The sequence below is a fragment of the Taudactylus pleione genome, unplaced genomic scaffold, assembly GCF_031769625.1.
Source record: "Taudactylus pleione unplaced genomic scaffold, aTauple2 ptg000041l, whole genome shotgun sequence".
In the NCBI taxonomy this organism is placed as follows: Eukaryota; Metazoa; Chordata; class Amphibia; order Anura; family Myobatrachidae; genus Taudactylus; species Taudactylus pleione.
The window spans coordinates 53,615,122-53,636,895 of record NW_028284443.1 but is presented as its reverse complement, the minus strand read 5'-3'; the positions used below and the strand labels follow the sequence as shown (position 1 = coordinate 53,636,895).

Sequence of the window (21,774 nt, the reverse complement as noted above, 5' to 3'; positions counted from 1 at the left end):
GCAAGCCTCCTGCCGGCCACCTACCCTTCCGGCCCACCCCACCCCTCACGCATTAACAAGAGAAACCCCCTGAATCGCGTCATTTTAGCTCCTCCTCCTGTTTCACAATGCCAGTAATCTTGGCATTGTGTGGCGGGGCCAAAATAATGCGATTGCGTGGCCACAAATAATGGTAATCTATCCGGATGTTGTTTTAGCGGCGCTGCCAAAGGGCAGGGCACATTCTGCCCTTTTGAAATCTGGAAGGGTGTGGCGCCCCGTTAAAACAGCATAGTGGGAATGCTAGTACTAGGCAGCACTGCAACACTGGGCACACCATATTACTGTGCAGTCCTCGGCATACTGTGCAGCCTTGGGCACACCATAGTACTGTGCAGCATTGGGCACACCACCATACCCAGCTTTGGTGACCAGTGAGTGTGTAGCAGCAGTGTACTAAGGGCCCGATTCAGAAAGGATTGAAACTGCAATTACGCACAAAACTAGCCACTGCGATCGCAGAAACGACGCAGACCCATCGCGGAGTGATTGACAGGAAGTGACGTTTGTGGGTGGTGACGGGGTGCGTGCGATGAGGTTAGCAATTCCTGAGTAAGGTCAGAGCTTGTGCAAGTGTGTGTGTGAGACTGCGATTGTACTCGATGTTACCGATGGTTTCGCCGTCTTGCTCAGCCTTATGAATGTGTGTAAGGTAAGGTGGGCTACCCTATGTAGTGCTGCGACGGCATAGCGATCGCTGTGGATTAGCGTACTTTCACAGTTAGACTGCGTGCGTAATCGCTATTGCATTCGCAGTTGCGATCCATAATTAATCAGGCCCTAAGTTACAGACTTATCGGCCTCTGAGGTATGCCCTATGATCCATTATCTAGGCTACTTTCCCAAATACCACAATCACAGTAACTTGAGGGCATGAGGATTAGGTTTAGGGCCCCCGGGGGGGGGGGGGGGGGTTGACTTAGGGTTAGGCACCCCTAAGGTAGGTTAGGGTTAGGGGGGTTAGGTTAGTTGATACTTACCTGGGGGCGATCTGGATTGTCAGTTGTGTCGGCCTGCCGCTGTCGGGATTTAATTCGTATGTATTCCCTTGCTCAATATGTCTGGAAGACATCACAACTGTGTGAGCATTTAAATTTGCCTGCCCTCTTGTGATGTCAGTGTCAACGTTTCCTGCCGGCAAGTGTATGGGTCGGTCAGTGGGTTGTCCGTACATACTGGCAGATGTGCACAATATATCTGCAAGATATATTGCATCTGACATGCTGCACAGCAGACACGATATATCTTGTGTGTACACTAGAGCAAACACACTTAATATATAGTTTGTTGGCTGTACTATCAATATATTGCATAGTGTGTACCCAGCATTACTGTGATTTTGCCTTTGTGCACGGAGAGTAATGTTCATTCTAATAATTAGCCGCAGAAAATGTGGACAGAATGATAAGTATATATAAGGTAGGTGCAGGCAGCCAGGCCCTGTGAGATCATGGATAATATGTGACAGGGCAGGATGTATCGCTGTGAGGTGGACATTGGAGGGGCTGTCAGGTGGTTATTGTACATATATTGCTTCCTAGATTTTATATCAGCCACTAGAAGAGTCTTTGTCAGGTAGGGCTGGTTGGTTATGTATTTGACTATAGCTCTTAGACATAATGATTTTTCATATATTTTATTAAATGGCATCCCTGGAAGAAGATTAGCGATTGTAAGCAAGGGTTTCAAGCGGTGATCGTTCAGTGTTTACCATGTAACAACAGCATGAACGCTGATTTTACAGACCTTTTTTGTTGTACATTTCCTTATTCCTCTTCCAATTTTAAAACGGACATAATTTTGTTAAAGCTGAGAGAACGCAACCATGTTCCCTAAAACTCCACAGGATGGCAGATTTATAACCAATATTAAATACCAATCTGCAGTTCCAAGAGAAAATCGGCAATATGCGTCACATTTCCAAGTAGCAGGTCACAGATGCCTTATTCTTCATCGAAATTCCCTCTTCAGTGAGCAATGTTATGCGCTATTTAATAATCATGCAGATCAGTTGTTTGGAAATAACCTGCATTAAAAATAAAAGTATATATATTTATAGGAGATCTCAGGTGTCCAACAAAAACCACTGAGATGTTTATTAAGGTGCGTATCCACTACACGAGAGTGGAACGACTATACGAATACAATGTTGTAATCGTTCATCATCCTGTGAAGTGGATAATGTGCCCACACTGAACGATATGTCATTCAGTGCAGGCACCCTCCCTCATCCCTGTTGGTTGGCCTGCATGTTCAGGCGATGAAAAAAGCAGACAATGACCAACGGGAGTGCGCATCGCTGGTCGTTACTGGCATATTCACTGCACGATTACGATGTCGTAATCGTCAAAACGCTCATTATTCTCGTGTAGTGGAAATGTGCCCTTACTGTGCAAGTACTAATCTCCGACCTTTTGTAAGCACTTTTTCATTAGCATGAAAAAAAGCGTAACCCATGGATTTGTGTGACACCAGTCACATTTCTGCATCGACAGAATTGTGTGTTGCTCTTGCCCAGTAATATTTTTTTTTTTCCCCACCTGTTAAAGGGCTTATTTAGGTTTAAACTTGAAGCCATTCCCTCACCGTACCATGGTCATTTAACCTATATGCTGTCTGATGCCCTCTGGCCTTCTTCAACCCTCTGTCTACAGTTATAATGTCGATATTCATCATGTCAACATGGTCATAATGTCGACGATGACCATGTTTACATTCTTCATGTAGACAATAGTGTTCCAGCTAGGCTGTAATAGTGGGATGACCAATTACAAAGGTGCAAAATGCACCCTGTTCTTGAAGCAGCACCCCGAAAAAACAGCCTGCCCTGTGCCTTCCCCACCCATGGGCCGCAGTGTCCCTCAGTTGGTAAAAGTTGTGGTGACCATTCCCCACCGGGTGACTTCAAGGCCAGAGTTGTGATCCTCCAGTGTTCCAGTGACTATTTCTAACCTAACCCTCCATCTAGTGCCTAACCATAATGTTGACATTCTGACAATTTCAAAATTACACCTGTCGACATTCCCATCTCGGATGGATAATCACAATTTACTGCTCTTAGTTTTCCAAGGTTATTATGATGCAGCAATCCTCTGTACATGCATCAGATCCCTTCTCCGCTGAGCTCAGAAAGTTTTGTACTGCATGTCTGTCATTGGCCAGTTCATTACTGTGACCATCACCACGGGTTACGACAATTCATCAAAGCCCCATGTCATGACTGTACGTATTTTGTGTGCTCTGTATAAAATGTGTATTATCATAATTCCCTAAAGTATATATTTCAGAAATGGCTGTTTGCGTAAACTGGATTGCATAATCTAATCAGGGCAAATGGTCAAGTGACACCTGGCCTTTGAAGACAAAGCTTCCTGACTAACATTTGCTCTCACCCTAGGGGGGGCAATGATGCAAGTCCAGTACGCAGTCACACTGGCTGCTAGAAGGGTAATTTGTAACACCTCATGCTAGCAGTCTTCCTATCATAAAATACCCTAAAGGTCCAGGGAGTTATGAGTGTCAGGTCTAGTAGTTGTGCTAATTTGCATCTACACAGACCCTGGGAGAACAAAGGAAAGTATTTTTGAGCCTGGGAAGGATGGGGCTGCTGAGGTAGAGGGGGATGTGGAACCATAAGAATCAGCTTCTCCTACCTGTCTTGGTTCACTTCCAGGGAGTAACTGAGAGCTAAGGAGTGCTCCCCAAGTCGGTCTATGGTGGTCTCCCTCCACACAGATTCTCTAAGACCTCAGCATACGATACCTTAGGATCCTGATACTCTAGAATTTTCTTTTATCTGTAATCATTTGTGCATTTATTTATATTTGTATGTCTTGTTTATTTACCTAGTTTTCCTGTAATTTAATCCTGGAGATATTTCTCAATAAATCCTAAAACTTTATTAGCATTATCTCTATGCTCTAATGAATTCAGGTGCCTGGAGAGGCCCATGCTATATTTGTGTAATAACTGAGTTTAAGTGAGATTTAAGTGTCTGGCGAACGCAAGAGCGCTATTTTAATACTCTTCGTGGTGGCAGCTTAGGTAAAACCCACGTCACAACCACCCAGCTACATCAGGTTGGCATATCTGAGCACAGGCTGGGCACGGTGTTGTGACAATTACCAAAATAATTAAAATTAGCTGCTCTGTACAGTTGGCATCAGACCAGATATTTCCCATGCAGACACAAGACTAGGATGCACTGAGCTAGTGATTCCCTAATACACTTAATTGATAAAATGCTACATTATTTTGTGTTAAAATAACATTTTACTTCAATTTAATCATATCTATACACAAAACAATTATTTGAGTCATCAATCGATAAACAGTTTCTACTACATTTCATATTCCTGTATAAGAGAGAGGGTAATCTAAACAGAGATCTAAATAACGCAGGGTTCTCAGTGTGGGAAGCGGACAGGATGCCAGACGTCAATATACCGATGCCGGAATCCCGACGCCCTTCAGAATGCCGACGCGACTATCCCGAAGACATGAAGATACCGATGTCTGCATCCCGATGGTAAGTATTCGGGTTAGGTTAGGGTTAGGGACCTTCCAGGGTGGGTTAGAGAGTTAGGCACCAACCGGGGAGGGTTAGGCTGCGAAGAGAAAGGGGGGGGGGGGTTAGGCACGACCGAGGGAGGGTTCGGCACCACTGGGGGGAGGATAAACTACCAGGGGAAGAGGGAGTGTTAGGCTACTTACCGGCCTCCGTCGGTCTTCTGACCTCCGGCAACCCGACCGCCGGTCAATCATTTATATTCAGTGTTATTATTAATAGATTTACTCTTTCCAAAATTGAAACACAGGTAAAGGCAGGGATAATAATGGGTTGAGGGCACTATCCAAATTGTATATTTGCAGAAATGCGAAAACGCAACTTTTAATAGGTATATCTTGAGAGTAAGGCCATATAATGTTAAATGACAGAGAATTGTAAACAAAACATACATTAACACCACACGTGAAAAAGGAAGAGTGGTTCCACGATAGAGGAGAACATAGAAGTAGTCATCCACAGCTCAAACTACTGATGGTGAATTATTACAAAAAGACATACAACTAGATGAAAGTGGAAAACAATCACAAATTTAAATTATATAACATGAAATTAAATCACGCTCCACTGAGAGGATATAAATAAAGGATATATACTGGTTACCCTCCTATTACCAAATGGAATCCAAAATGTCCAAGTCTTTACAGATTCTCTGAGGTTGTACTCTCCACCATACCATAAACAACAGAAAATGAATCTTATAGTGTAGTATATTCTAAAAACCAAATGTCAAAAGAGGGAACAGGTCCAGAATCTAATATAAAGTCGGACAGCTCTGTGTCTTTAGTATTCAACGGATAGAAGGCACCCAAATGTGTAGTATATATTCAGAAAGTGGATTATATGCTTACAGTACAGCTTACTTCAATCGGATAGATCAAAACATATAGCAGTTTCTTTAAGCCTTATGTTTCCCACCATCAACAATCGCAACACCTCGTGCTCATGTGCAAAGATACATCCAATATGAACTCACATGTATGCTTAGATTTATAAAATGGTGTGTACTCCCATCAAGGTTTCTTTTAAATTCTTTGTTCAAACACAATTGGACTTTTTCTTATTTACCAAAAGAACCATTTATTGAGCAAAAAAATATTTCTTTAAAAATTAAACCTTATAGCAGCATATGACATGCGAGTTCATATTGGATGCCTCTTTTCACATGAGCACGAGGTGTTGCGATTGTTGATGGTTGGAAACATAAGGCTTAAAGAAACTGCTACATGTTTTGATCTATCCAATTGAAGGGAAAAGAGAATTCTGCACAGAACCTTTTATGTAACTTTCATTAGTATAGAACAACCATTAATTATTTGTGTATAAATTATATCATCAAAGAGAGGGGTGTTGGAGGTGCTCCCAAAGCCCAATAAACTGTACGCAAGAAGAAACTTTACACTTCACTGGGAGAACCAGTCAGTGCACAGACCGGACTCCCAGCCTATACTTCAGTCGGAATGGTATTGTATGTCTAGCTGCTACCTGTAGGACCTCCGTGTCCATGTATGTGGGAGCTGTACATTTAGCAGATTCAATGCCACTATGCTATGAGAGTATTATAGTAACCAGCCAGGTGGAGTTGATTTTTCTATATGTTTGTGATTTTGTTAGTCCCCCAAGTACTCTAATTAATGGTAAATATGCTGTGATTAATGTACAGTTAGCAGATTCACATGCCACTATTAATAGATCCATGTTTCAGTAATCAGCCATGTGGACAGTGGATATACATGTTTGTGATTTTGCTAGTCCTTCAAGCATTCTAGGCAATGGAAACATGCTGTGATTTATGGGCATATTTTGCCATTTAATGACACCTTTCCACTGATTATATAAACTGCGAGCAACAGTGGACACACTACCATATTGACCATGATTGTAGGATATTAAACATTTATTGTAGTGGACACACTGCCATATTGACCATGATTGTAGGATATTAAACATTTATTGTAATGTATCTGCCCAATGAACAATTTTTGTGAGGTCATGATTTTTCTTTAGCATACTGTGATTTTACCTTTGCGAGTGAGGATAGACATTTGGATTGTATTATCAACCCTATGTATCACTGGATGACACCTTGTCCTCTGACACACTACTATCTTGTGTTACACAATATTTAAGTCTGCACTAATATATGTCCAAACTATTTAACACATCAGCATTTTACGTGTAACAATCAAGGTATGCTCATGCATCACTTTTCTTTGAACACTGCATTTTAATAATAAATGTACTATTCAAGGTAACAGTCCTACATTTATGACTATGTTCTTGCTCCTACCCATGCGGCGATGATCCATTTTTCCCAACGTAATTATTCCTACAGCCATCCATCACTAGATTGCCCAATCTCGTTTGATCTTGGAAGCTAAACTGTGATAGGCTTGGTCAGTACCTGGAAGGGAGACCTCCAGGGAATACCAGGTGCTGTAGGTGAAATAAGAAGATATTTGGGATTCGCATGCGCCGGTAGAGCACCATAGTCACGTATTTGTTCATGATTTATAATCATTGTTAATTATTTCCTACTTAAATCTATTAATACCCATTGAAATTGAAATATTTTGCCGAAGGATCTCTTCCTATTTTTCTACTTTTTATGACTATGATTGCACAAATTCCAATAACCATGTGTGGTCATATGGTACCAAATAAATTTTATTGATGCATATTAAAAGCTATATTTTAAATAATACATATACTAATTAAAAGTGCCCCAGCAACTAGCCCTATCTTTTTCTCTCTTACTTCTATCCAATTGAAGTAAGCTGTGCTGTAAGCATATAATCTCTTTCTGAATATATACTACACGTTTCGGTGCCTTCTATCCGTTGAATACTAAAGACCCAGAGCTATCCACCTTTATATTGGATTCTGGACCTATTCCCTCTTTTGACATTTGTTTTTTAGAATATACTACACTATAAGATTAATTTTCTGTTTTTTTATGGTATGGTGGAGAGTACAACCTCAGAGAATCTGTAAAGACTTGGACATTTTGGATTCCATTTGGAAGTAGGAGGGTAACCAATATATATCCTTTATTTATATCCCCCCAGTGGAGCGTGATTTAATTTCATGTTATATTGTTTCATTTTGTCCAGTTTTTGATAACACTGGTTAGAATATCAGCTGCTACATTCTTGCACAACTGAAAAAATGCACCAGTTAATAGTGCGTGCCATATGGTATTAAACAATTAAGGCACTCCTAAAATTTTAAATAAGAGAACCAAAGAGGCTATGGCATTGGAGAAGTATTAATCATAGAGAAAGATGGAATTTGTATGGTGCAACTTCTGCTTTCTCCTGTGTGTCACTAGAGCAGTGAATAGAAGATGTCACATGCACACAAAAAAAATAAAAAAGGGCTGTAAGGGGAGTACAGTATTCTGTAGATAGCAGTAGACAGTGGATGAGAGTGACTCGGATACAAAAAATTCCTATGTCAATTAAAATAGTAAGACAAGTATAGATAACGAGGATGTGTTGTCATTTCTGCAGTCCTCCGTTTGGCAATGGACACTGAATGGAGAATGAGAGTTCTGTATTCCTATACAATGGAACCTGAAATTAGTCAATGTAAGTAATTTGGAACAGGAGAGAGTAAAATGACAAATCATTGAAGGGTAGAAAATTAACTGCCATGAAGGACCACTACTATACAATAAGAAAAAAGAACAGATCTTAAATAACCAGTATTAATATTGAGTAACTGAATCAGTCAAATGTGCTGGGTTTGAACCCTGGTTAAAGTTAACGCAATCAAGATGTAGTCCTTCCAACATAGAAGTTGTAGTGGCATAAAAAATAAATGTCGGAACTCAGATAGGTGAGAGCAGATTACAGGTACCTGTTTGTGAACAATAGAAGCAATATATAATAAAGTAAAAATCAAGGAATCCTGTTAAACCAATATGTGCACTTAGTGCAGAAATGGCAGGAATAATTTAGACAGGCAAGCTAAAATCATAGAGTCAGACTTAAGGATGGTACTGTAGTGACCATTAAATTGACTTTTAAAGGATATATAAATTGAATTGTACACTCTAGTTAAGAAAAAAAAAAACAACCACCACCTTGTAAGCAATATCTGGAACAATTAGGAGGAGAGTTGAGGTTTGTTGGGGTCCCCATGTGTGTGTACAAAGGGAACAACAGGATGTTTGGTGCACGTTTCACCTGTGAGAACTTGATTATAGGGTCAGCTCTGATATTGGTCAGGTCCACAAAATAGCTGCCTATACTTTACGCATGCCACAGGTACAGTAACAAAGTCAAACAGCTGCTAGTGACCTCAAAGACCATGTAAAACGAAGCACAACATAAATCTATGGAAACCTAATGCATGAAGCAGTGGAAGAGCAGTTGTTGTGCTGACGCTGCTTCCACAAAGTTTGGAACTTGGTAGTGAGTGTTGACACAAGGGACAGATCATTTATACATACTTCAAGACAGTTGTCCCATTCAGTGGCAAGGTGTGGCCTACATCCGAGCTGTTTCTCCTAGACATTTCCACTTTACAATAACACATTGTAGACACAGAAAGCTCTAGCTGGGCAACAATTTGTCACACAGACTTGTTGGAAAGGTGACTTATTATGACAGTGCCATTTTGGAAGTCTCTGGGGACGATTCAATTAGACGCGACTGCAAATGTGGCTATATGCAGCACTTATGGCACCGTCTGACTGTAGGGCTGCATACATAAGTCTACAAGTCGGAGGTGAGATCAGGGCATGAGCGGGGCGAATCACAAGGCCGTTGGCGGCATTTCCATGCCGTCATGATGACAATTAGCCAAACTTGGCTGTAATTGAATTGAGTCCACTGAGTTCTTCAGTATTTTCTATTCCATTGCTAATTTCTAACTACAGAGACTGCATGGCTGTATGCTTAATTTTAGGTACATGTTAAAAATGGATGTGGCCGAAATAGGCAAACGCATGAATTGGAAGAAATATCCTTACACTTGCACATTTATATACACTGCCAATGTTTTTACTGATATTTTACATAGTTGTAACGGAAATGTCCATGAGTAATTCTCGACCTAGAGGAAAAATAACGACTGTTTGTGTGATCTTTAAAAGGGAACTTTCCCAATCCAACTTTAATGTTTAATGGAACGGCTCCTTCCCCCTCTCTCTGACAGCAAATTGTGTGCTACGAATACAAACAAATTAGTAAAACACATGCCTAATTGAATATCATTGTCCCAAGTCACTAATACTAAAGTGTTAATACAGTACCAGTCCTGAGGGAAAATATATATATATATATATATATACACACACACACACATATACACACACATACAGTCAGGTGCATAAATATTGGGACATTGACAGAATTTACATATTTTGGCCTCTATTCACCACCACAATGGCTTTAAAATGAAACAAACAAGATGTGCTTTAACTGCAGACTTTCAGATATAATTTGAGGGTAATTACATCCAAATCAGGTGAACGGTGTAGGAATTACAACGGTTTCTATATGTGCCTCCCACTTTTTAAGGGACCAAAAGTAATGGGACTATTAACTCAAAAGCTATTTCATGGACAGGGGTGGGCTATTCCCTCGTTATTTCATTATCAATTAAGCAGGTAAAAGGTCTGGAGTTGATTCTAGGTGTGACATACACATACACACACATACACACACCATTGTGTTTTAATCACAAAAGGGAAAAAATAAAAAAGTGTTCTTTTGAGTCGCCCATATTAAGATATCACATACAGGGGCTGATTTTGAGTTGGGAGCAAACCAAAAAAAACCCAGAAACTTATCACCTGGAACAAATACATTTATTATTTTTGAATGAAGGATAACTACTGGCTGCTTTTACATGTAGCCCAGAAATGCTGGACAGCTTCATTTTTACACTACAAACTAGATTTGAGTTCGAATTGCATGACCAGTCCCGCATTGGTCGTGACGGCAACATTATCGTACCCAAATGCAGGGGATTAGCCGCGTAAAGCAGTTATGGCAAGCCCAGCCCCAAAGCCCTAGTTTAAGCGGATTTATGCTCGAAACTCTGGTGCAAGCAGAAATCCATGATAAGTGCAGTTGCAGGGTTGGGCTCTCAAACAATTAAAAAGCCCCCTAAGTGTTCTTTTATGTGGCTTTGTAAACCTTACACGAGGTATTCAAATTCCACAGCCATATAGTGCACTATCTACATTAAACAATATAAATTTACTAGAACCAAATGCATGTCGTTTATATACAAATGTATCACTGGAAACTGCAGATCATTTGAGCAAATACCATTTCTATAATGCAACATACAAAAACAAAGTGGGATTCAGCTATTTATATAATATTAATACTTGTTGGACCATATAAATTTGGGACTAACATTTTGCAGATATATAGTGTAACTGCAATTTACATGCGTGTGCAACACAAATAGGGCCTGATTCAGAGTTGGGAATAGAGTGAGATATCGCTCTCAACTGTGAACCTGAACAAACCATATTGCAATGCAAGGGGTGTATTATTTATTTACTTACATGTGGGGTAAATACTGGCTGCTTTTGCATGTAGCCCACAAATACTGCACAGCTTTAGTATTACTCTACAATTTAGATGTCAGTTTGGAAACTGACTCCTCCCAAATCTAAAGCTGGCCACACATCTAAAGATTATCTGTCCAACCAGCTGATTGTATACCTTACCAGATTTTCATTCCAACCAATCAGCAATTTGCTCCCAAACGCCGGAAAATGGACCATAACTGTTGTTTTAACAAATTGTTTAGATCACACATTTAACAAAACTTGTCTGATGACCATTTTCATCTGTTTTCTGGCATTTAGGAGCAAATTGCTGATCATCATTTACTCCCATACATTACCAGATTTTCATTCCAACCAATCAACAAGTTGGCTGGTTGGATGTGTAAATTGGTCTAGGGTGTGGCCAGTTTAAATATCTCTGCACATTTGAAATCTGCCCCACCTGCAGTGCAGCATGGTTTCACCAAGATGATCAGTTGAGAGAGATATCTTGCTCTATTCCCAACTCTGAATCAGGCCCATAGTCCTTAGATGTGCCCCGATGGGCGGCCTGAACAAACAATCTTCACTGTAGACTGGGCACCATAGTACATTGGGAAGAAAGTGGCACAGGGTGTTGAGAAGCATGAGCCCGCTACACACACACACACACACACACACATTCTGAGGAGAGCCCCGAGGTGAATACTAGTGCGGTGGTGGTAGATTTACTAAAGCTTCTAAAAACAGACAAATGGTGGTGTTGCCCATAGCAACCAATCAGGTTGTAGTTATTTTCTGTAATGCATATGAGAAATGATAGGCAGATGGCTATAGGCAACACCACCACTTGTCTGTTTTAGAAGCTTTAGTAAATCTACCCCTGATGAGTGTAAGTGGCATAATGTGAACTGGGAGTAGTACAGTATGACCATGTGAATAGGGGGCACGGTTATGATATAATCTCTCCTTAAAAAAAAAAAAGAAGATTGTGTGCCCTGACAATTTTGTTATCTTGTTCATTGTGTTGACAGTTGAAAAAGGTTAAAAAATCTATTCTTGTTGAGGTTGCTAACTGAAGCTACTAGTGTATATGCACATTGCCAGCAGTTTAAATATAAACCTTAACTTTGCCCACTCACCAATTTCTAAATTAAACACTTCAGGACCCGGAAATTTTGTCAGTTAAGTGGTTAATGAAGGACGGAACAGTGATCATTCCATTGTTAATTAACTTGTTCAAGTGTGTAGGGGCAATCCCCGTTCAAGGGCATTCGTTCTGATGTCATAACAAATGCCTGTCGCTTTAGTGTGTACCCAGCTTAAATGACGTAATGTTGATATAGCATATTTAGGGCTCCATTTACTAATGAGTTCCACCTGGTGATATTTTTCTTTACAGTTCACTGTGTTATTTTTCATTTTTTAATGAGTATTTATTAAAACATATGCCTGGTGCGAGCGCTAATAAAGAAAGTCCTTCTCAGCGCTGTTTTTTCATATCCAGATAACGCAGACAAATTATTTTTTTTCGTATAAGCGGTACTGCACATGCGCATCAGAGGTTGTCCTTCCTAACCCGGCAGCATGGAGTAGAAATGTGTGACAGGCGACTACTACCTGCCTAATAAGCCTCCAGTTTGCTTTTCACATGCTGCTTCCTACCCATTTCCCTACCTTGCAGTTTTCCCCCCTGGGACACTCATTGGCTGGCAGCCTTCCTGCTCCGTGTCCCAATCGCTGCCTTCCGTCCTGTGCTCTTACCCTCTGGCAGTCTCTCCTGACCCGTGCTTCCGGTACAGCATGCCGCTATTGTGGATCCCTGCTGTGCTCGCCTCCCCCGCCGGCAATATCATGAGCCTGCAGCCAGGGTAGTGCGGGCCAGGGGCCGGGTGCCTCCTTTATGTGAACACTGGCTGAGTAAGTCCAGCGCGGGACGCCAGGTACACACTGACAACTGGGATGGTAATGTCTAAATCCCCTTCACGGAGAGGATCCTGACATCATCAGCCAGTGTCCAGCGTCATTTCCTGCCATCCATGTGGGTATAGAGGGGGAATATAACCATGTGGCGAGCCTAGGGAGCCACCGTGCCCGAAGCGTGGCGAGCGCAGCTTGTGAGCACCGTTTAACTGAGGCCAGTGGCTGGAGAATTGAATTAACATATACGAACGGTAAGTTAGCTTTACCGCTCGTTACTAAATAAAGGTTTCCATCTCATGTCATGCGTGATGCGCTACTAAATAGCGCTATTCTAAATAACATCATTCCATACATTAATGAATTTCAACAACTTAAATTTCTTCACCAAAGAGTTTGAATAGCTCAAACTCATTAGTAAATGGTGCCCTTAATGTGTCTGTTATTAAAGTGTTATTGCACTGGATACATTAGACTTCTAAACCAGAAGTACATATTACATCTAGGGTGGTTATTCAGACATTATTATTTCAACAGTGACACAGTCTCCCTAATAAATAGATCCATATATGGATAATATATACTACATCATTTTAATACTATAAGGATTACAAATACACATACAAGAAAACAAGAATAAAATAGTGTAATTTATTAAGCTATATCTAACTATACTCTGTCCCCTAAAATTGTGGGAAATAAATAAATATATGTATTGGAAGCTTGAGAGCAGGGTCCTCTTACCTCTTTGTTGGTCTGTTATTACCCAGTCTTGTTTTATACTGTTCTGAACTGAATATGCTAGGGCTATGCAATGCACAGCCAGGGTTTTCTACCTAGCTCCACCAAATTTGGCATGGTGTTGTAGTTTGACCAGGATTAGGTTTTAGACCATGTTAGAAGTTTGTCAGGGCCATAGATGTCTATAATGGTGCCCATCAAGTAGACCAGGGAGTCTCCAATTTGTAATCTTGGTTTAAACAAGTTAGCTCAGGATGTCTTCAAGTGCTAAAAAAATAAAGTGATCTGAAGGCACAGGCTAATATGTACCAGTGGGGGGCAGGCAGAGCTCAAACGGAAGAGCAGTGAGTCGGAGGATCAACTGTCAAACTGCACCTGCACTGACAGTTACTAATTTCCACCAAGCACAGTTTCATATGCCATGGTCTCCAATACTGGTCTGCAGTGTAAAAAAATGAAGGCTGCAGATGTACTTCAAGGTCCATTCTTCAACCCTGGCAACACCGGGTATCCCAGCTAGTTGTTAACAGTAGTTGGCAATAATATTACAGCCATAGAAAATCTTGTATCAGCGCAATACACATACTTGTGTATAATATAAAATCCCATCTCTAAGCAACTTTCTATTTCTCAACTGACATGCATTTCATAAGGCTCACCCTTTGCGACCAGATTTTGCAGTAGAAAGGAGAAAGCCTCTGTTCCGTAGTATGGATTCATACAGAACTATGTGAGAGCTTAGACAATCATCAGCAAATCATTATAACGCACCCCTGGACTTCTGAAAGCTATGCAGATAGCAAATATTTTAGCACATTGGTCCTGGCATATATAAAAGCCAGGACTACTAGAGACAGGACACAAGAGGTATAGCAGAAGCCGGAAGCTGTTGATACCACACTTGTAACTTGTCCACTAACAGCCTGTGGAAGATAGTTTATCATATGTTATGCCTTTCAACATTTCAAATAGTCACTGAAAAGGGAGCATAACATTTATCAATTCTTCCACTTGATAAAAATATTTGCATATTATTGTTATTAATTTTTCTGGTGTCGTCTTATGTAAAAAATACACTAATTTCTCACTTGCTTAGCTGTGATCTGGTGATTTCTGCCAAAACATAAGAAGTTTAAAAATAAATAAATGCCTGTGCTCTCACATGTTCTTCCCCATTAACTACAGTATGAACTGGCAGGCAGCCACTACTGCACAGTTACACGTATGCCAGTTGGAGGATATGAACTTATGATGGTGTGTCTTTTAAAAACAAATTTCTCTATCTATCTTGCTTTCACAGACTGCCACAAACATCTAGAAATACTTAAGTAGTGTTCATTCTAGCACCCTGCACGTTATCAGTGAGGAGGGCATTTTAAATTTTGAAGGGCAGAATTTTATACGGGACGTATAAAAGTAGCTATAGTGATACATCAAGTCTAAAATTTTGCCCTTCAAAATTAAAATATACCCTCCTCGCTGATTACGTGCAGGGTGCTAGAATTAACACCACTGTGCCATTTCCTAACCCAAAGCCTACTGTATAAGGTGGAAACACCCCAAAACTCTAAGGGGCACATTTGTTAAAGAGTTTTAGCAGAAAATCTTCTGAAAACGTCACTGAGTATTTTCACATTAATTATTACATAAATGTTCTAAGAGGGCATCACAGCAGCCATCAGAGATATCTGCAGTGGTCCTTCTATTGTCAATCGCAAAAGCAGTCCTCTAATGTCTATATGGGGACTGCGAAATTGCCAAATTTACTAAGCTCCTAAAAGCTTAGAACTAAAGAATTCTACTATCAAATGTGGTAATATTTACTATTAGATTCCCTATCATCATCTCTATAGATGTCAGAACAAATAAATTGAAATTTATATTTGTTGAGCTGTAATGTCTCGTGTTTTGGGACAGAATATGTGATTGACAGGGGATAAAGGAAAGAGCGTGCGCATACATACAGAAACACAAGAAACACCCTTGGATTGGAGGACTAGCTCACATAAGGAACTTTGCCTGAAACTAAAACGGTGTATTTTAAAAGAAAAACACCACTAATCTACTGTATAATAAGCATGTTAGAAGTCATATTAGAGCTCCATCACCTGTATAAATGTACTCGTCCTATGGTCTTTATACAGACACAAAATGCTTCAGTAACCTCAAATATTCATTGATTTCACAGTACAGGGCATACATGTCACTATGTAACCAGTCTGTCTCTGCTGGATCACACAAAGGGCCTGATTCAGAGCCGCACGCAATGCCGATGGTCACGTAGTTGAGCGATTATTTGCAATTGTGCATGCGCAGAAATGTCTGAAAGTCCCTATGATAGATGCGTTACACAGAGTAAGCACAGAGGTGCTGTTTCAATTGATTCAGACAATCAGAAAGGTGGCGGAAAAGTGATGGGCGTTCCTGAGCAGTGACTGGGAGGGGGCAACTTGTGCACACATAAATGGGCCGTTCAGTGGGGATATTATGCCTGCACAAACGCAAGCATAGGAGGCTGGTCAGACAGAGAAACTGTACCTGTCATAGGGCATGTGCAGGTTTTCATGGTGCTACTGATGGTGGCATATAAGGACACACCAATACAGCGTGAGCGGGCACTAAAAGTGGCTTTTTCAGTCCTTGCACATTCGGCAGCACAAGTTTGTAGGCAATCTGCATAAAGTGGCAGACTGGCGACCGCCAATAAACTCTGCTGCATGCGTTTCTCTGTGCCACTCAGACCCAAAATGCTTCCTTGTTAAAAAAAAAAAAAAAAAAAAAAAAAATTGGAAACACCTGGGCAACAGAGGTATACAAAGTATATTGCCAGAAAGGACTCTCACATACGTGTGGCTCATGTTACTTCAACAAATAACATCATTTGCATTTGTCCTGTACAAAATGTTGGGCTTCCATGAGTGCCTATAATTATGAATGCAAGAGTTTTCAGATTTTGTAAGAGGGATGATTGTTAGGGCAAGCTGGGCAGGAGCTTCAGTGACCAAAACAGCTTAGCTTATTAACAATTTGCAATCAATAGTCAGTGGTGATATCAGAATAGACCTCAGAGAAAAATATGGTCAGCAATCGGCTACAGTGCAAACTTGTACTGCCAGATTGTGATATCCTTACTCTAATTCAAACTGCAAGACAACAATGGACCAGTAACCGAGGGGCGAAGACTCAGCTCATCAACCTCCCCCCCCTCTCAGAACTCAAAAGTAAGCAACCCTGCCTGTACTACACTACCTCACCCACCAATGGAGCATCCCAGTACTGGTCATGCAATTTCAATTAATTTGTCACTTCAACATTAAAAATGCATACTGTGAGTGAAATTACAAAGCTCCAGTCAAGTAAATTAAAATAAAACAATTTTAAACCTTTAAACTAACAATTACAGATAGGAAAAAAATATTTCACAACCTGCTTGTATGACACTGATAACATCCATAACGTTTCTTTGAGGGCAACAAGGAAAAAAAGGGAGCGACATTAGTAACTAGGATCGGCAATGATCTTATTAGCTTTGTGCTAAGCACCTCCTAGAAAAAATGTCCTCCATCTTTGGCAGAGATTGGGTTCTCTCTGCCACTTTGACCACCCTAGCTAAAGAGTCACGGTCAGAACATGTTAAATTCCTAAACCACACCGTGAAGTTAGAAAGCTTTCAATTATGCAGCAGCAAATATGTATGTCTGGATAAACCCGCTGCTGTTTAGCTGGGTACACTCCTAACAGATATATCTGTAGATCCAGAGATTGGTAGATATATCTGCAGATGATGGTTGTTCATACACACTGAGCAACAATCATCTTCCATCTGGCCGCAGGTCCAGCCGTGCCCCCTCCCCACAGCTACCGCCGCAAGTGTATGGGCGGTTGGCTGATCACCCGTAGACACAGCACGATGGACAGATACATCTGTCATTGGCTGTACAGCAAAGCCGACGCGATAGGTCTGTGAATGACGTTGTTCACAGACATATCGATGGTACACACTGGCCGACGGGCATACGACATATTGGCCGATCAATTGATCGGCCAATATATCTGCCAGTGTGTACCAAGCATTAGTCTTCTTAAATAGAAAAGGCTCATTAAAAGTGTATTGAAGTTGCGGGTCCTCGTCCGCTGGAGTTTTTAGGTGAATGGGACTATCAGAGAAGGCAAGAACTGTTCAGCCTATTGCTGTAGCGCACAGCCCTTGGGAAGGGATAAGAATATAATGTACACGACAGCCTGGCCTCAAACTCCCCCACACAGCTCCCTTGTCAAATCACGTAAACTCAAACACTGTTGTGACAGTAAGAGAAAAAAAAAAATCTAACCTGCTAGTTTAAAGGTTATCAATAAAAATCCAATTTGCTTAATTTAACTAAACAAGTTGGTCAATGGTCAGGTTGCTCAGCTTAATGCCGCCTGAATAAACACTGCATGCATGGTTTTGCCTCTCTTCTCTTCCCGGCCACCTCTTTCCAGTAAACCTGCCTCCTCCTCCAAGTCATGCATGCCGCTTTCTCCGGCCACCTGCCTCCGCCTGCCCTGCCTTGCTCCTCCATGCACTTTGAGCCTGCGTTAGGAAAGTACTGCATATTTGAAGGATGATCATTTATCATTACTCTTCATTTGATCTGATCATGTTGCTGCAGCTCCCACTGTCACCTGCAGCCAGGGACGGACTGGGGCTGTAGATCAGCCCTGGCAGTCTGCCCTGTGCGCTCACTCACGAAGGGGGCGTAGTTGTTTTAAGGAGGCGTGCTGCGAGTCACGGGGGCCTGGCCTTAGCGGCACGCTCCCATCTCTTCCCGGCCGAGCACAGTGCACCAGCCCATCACTGCCTCCACCCCTCACATCTCCCTGAGCTCATAGTGAATCCGGAGCCGTGGAGGGCGGGGTACATTCTGCCCTCTTTGAGCCGGTCCTGAGGCCATTGGCCCTTCTGGCATTTGCCAGAAGTGCCCGATAGCCAGTCTGGCCCTGACTTCAGCGCACTTCCCACTTGTCCTCCCTCTAGCTGCGCCCCTGCAAGAAACTGTAGAAAATAGTCCAAAAAAAGAACACCATAGTCGAGTTGTGGTCAAGCAGCGGAGAAAAAGGAATATGGTAATTCTATCCTTTACCGTGTTCTTGGATTAGCTAATTTTCATTTTCATGTCATTGTTTGGTCCAGTCATTCATTTAGAAGGCCAAACCAACGTTAATAACCAATTATTGGTACAAAGTGATCATCTTCATCCCGAGATGCATTTTTTTTCCCAGTCGGAAACCATTTCTTGCAGGATGGCAAAGCCTCCATTCAAAGATGATGATGCTCATTTATTAATGATCACATTTGCAATGAGATCTGGGTGCAATATTAGCGCCCATGATCGCATTGTAGGATGGGATCATAGCGTCCCGAAAGTAACATATTGCACCCGCAGGGACAGGGGCTCCGAAAGTAGCCCGTCCTTGCGATGTGTTGAGAGCGAAATGACCGCGTTAGCGTTCTCTTCACACATGTGTGGCAGCCATTGCTGGGGGAGGGCTCCTATGGAATCCTTCCCGGACAGAATTGCGATGTGTAACCCATAGGCATATATCTTCAGATGGCGCAAGCTAAGGGGACCAAGTTCCGGATTGCTTCGCATTCCAGAATTTAGTAAATCTGGCAGCATTGTATCCCCCCATAGGAACTTATGGGTATTGTGGCTGCTGGCGGATATTTAGCATCCCCTTTAAACATCCAGTGGATACTGAATATTTGCGGGTGTTTTCTGGGAATAATCGGCAAATATTTCATGATAAATGGCCCCAATATGCGGCTACCCAGTGGTTTGATACATGACACTAATGTTATCTTTATCTCATGACCCTCACAGTTCATAGATCTGGACTCCATTGAGCAGTAGTGCACTATAATGGGATGAAATCTGACAGGTGTATGCCACTACCACCACCAACTAGGAACCAATTAAGGGACTGTCTGGTACAGAATCCACTCCTCTACGATCCCAGATATTTGTAGTATCACTGACACAGTATATACAGGCCTCATTGGCTGCTTACAGTTGTTCAACGACCTTCTAAGTAACTTTATACCACCATTTCCACTACTACCAGTACATTGAAGAGGCCAGCTTTTTTTGGCTGTTAGAACATCCATCATCAAATAAGAGGAAGTAAATTGAGCATTTAGCCTGGGATTTTATGTTAGATTACTAAATGTATGGACGAAATCCACATAACATATGTTAGTGACAGTATCTACATTAGCTACGAGCATATTGCAGAACGTGTTTGTGACGCTGAATGTGCTGCTCTATGCAAATTACTTTTGTGGAAAAAACCAACAAGAAAGCTGAAAGAGGATACAATAATAAATATTTAAGGCCACAGTAATGATGAAACAACATCTGTGACGTTTAGGAGAAGCTCATGTATCGGCAAGCTGCCTGTTTGAAGCACAGCTCAACAAATACACTCTTCAAACACAATTACTTCTTAAAAAGTAGGTGCATTAAACTCTGAGCTATTTAGAAGTAATTCCGAAACCAATGTTACTTTTAAACACACTAGAACTGGCTATAATGGTAATTAGAATCTATACGACACTAATGAAAGTGTATAATTGGAACAGGAATAAGAAGTGCAGTGTTTGGAGTAGTCTGTGAAATGAATGACGTGCAACAAATTTGTCAATAGGGCCATCTGCTCCCACGGATAAGACAAAGTGACAAAACCAAAGGCAAATTTGACCAAGCCAAGCTCTTAACATAGCAGTCATTATGTTCCTCAGGCAACTCTATGACAGGGAAACCCCATAACCTCTGTACACTACATAAATGTGCATCTCTTGTGATAGAGGTCTTCACACATATACTACAGTCAGTAGCATAAAAAAACTATAGCAGTGGTGTCCCAACCACCAACATCTAACTAGTAGCGAAACTGTATAATTTAGTAATAAATATCTGCAGATCTGGCCTTGCCTATCTGGTTTAGAGAAGGTACTGCAAGATAATCATATCAGCATCATCCTAGTACAAGGTCCCAACACCACTCCCCCCACTGCCAACAGCACAGCATCCTAACCCATGTAAAGTGTACCATGGTGACCATAGCCACTGTCCAAGGCTCATTCATTAGAATTGTATCAATATAGTATACAAGAGCAGTGATGTTAGACAAGTACAGTAGCATATCCAAGGTGCATTATGACATGCACTGCTGATTCTGAAACATATGTTAGACATTTCCATGCACGCACATTCCCTGGTCCCAGGATAGCTGTGGACCCCCTAGCTGGGCAAATCTTATGCAATGGTCTGCCTCACCGTATATCATAGCCAGGCCAGTCTCATGCAGGAAGCGCGCCCGGCGGTGCTTGAAGAGCCAGATGGTGAGAATGGTTAAGGTCAGCAGCAGGATGAATGTCAGCAGGCTCACACTGTCCTGCCTGTGGCTTTCCTCTGCCTCTTTCTCTGTAGCGATCTCCTCCATTGCGCTGTCGTCGCAATGTATACATGGGATCCATAGTAGCAGCAGAGACAGGAGCCTGTGCATGGTGAGGCAAAGCTGGGGGCTTATTCGCTGCTTCTCTCTACACAGCAGCAGCAATGATCCTGCAGCTAAGCCCACGCTGTCTATTGCTCAGCAGCAGCAGACACAGTGAGTCAGTAACACACACACTGGTCACTCTCCTTCCTCCTCCCTCCCGGTGAGAATTAGGAGGATCTCCAATGCGCAGAATCATCTGGATTAATAGCACTGCGTCTCCATACAGTAGTATACAGACTGCACTGCTCAGCTCAGCCTGGTGTGCTCACTGCTCAGCCCACAGTCACACCTCTAAAAGGGCAAGGCCTTACGTTTGGGTTATAATTAGACGTGTTTTACAGTAGTTCATATTAATTTTAAATAAGTTTAATTATACCTCCTTTTATTATATAAAATAGATTAGTAATATTCACAAATATTTATGGTAAAGTTGTAGGAGATTATAAAAAAT

The 21,774-nt window shown here is 41.5% G+C and overlaps 1 protein-coding gene across 2 annotated transcripts in view; it reads right to left on the bottom strand.

Annotated features, from left to right (window-relative positions):
- Positions 1 to 21,515, bottom strand: part of SLC9A7 (solute carrier family 9 member A7) — a 136,470-nt gene extending 114,955 nt beyond the window's left edge. The window contains exon 1 of one of the 2 annotated variants that reach the window (XM_088458795.1): positions 21,101 to 21,515. In XM_088458795.1, the coding sequence (XP_088314921.1) occupies positions 21,101 to 21,329 (229 nt within the window). In that variant the 5' untranslated portion in view covers positions 21,330 to 21,515. The remainder of the gene's footprint in view (positions 1 to 21,100) is intronic. The other variant, XM_088458800.1, reaches the window with a different exon arrangement.
- Between the last annotated feature and the right edge of the window lie 259 nt (positions 21,516 to 21,774).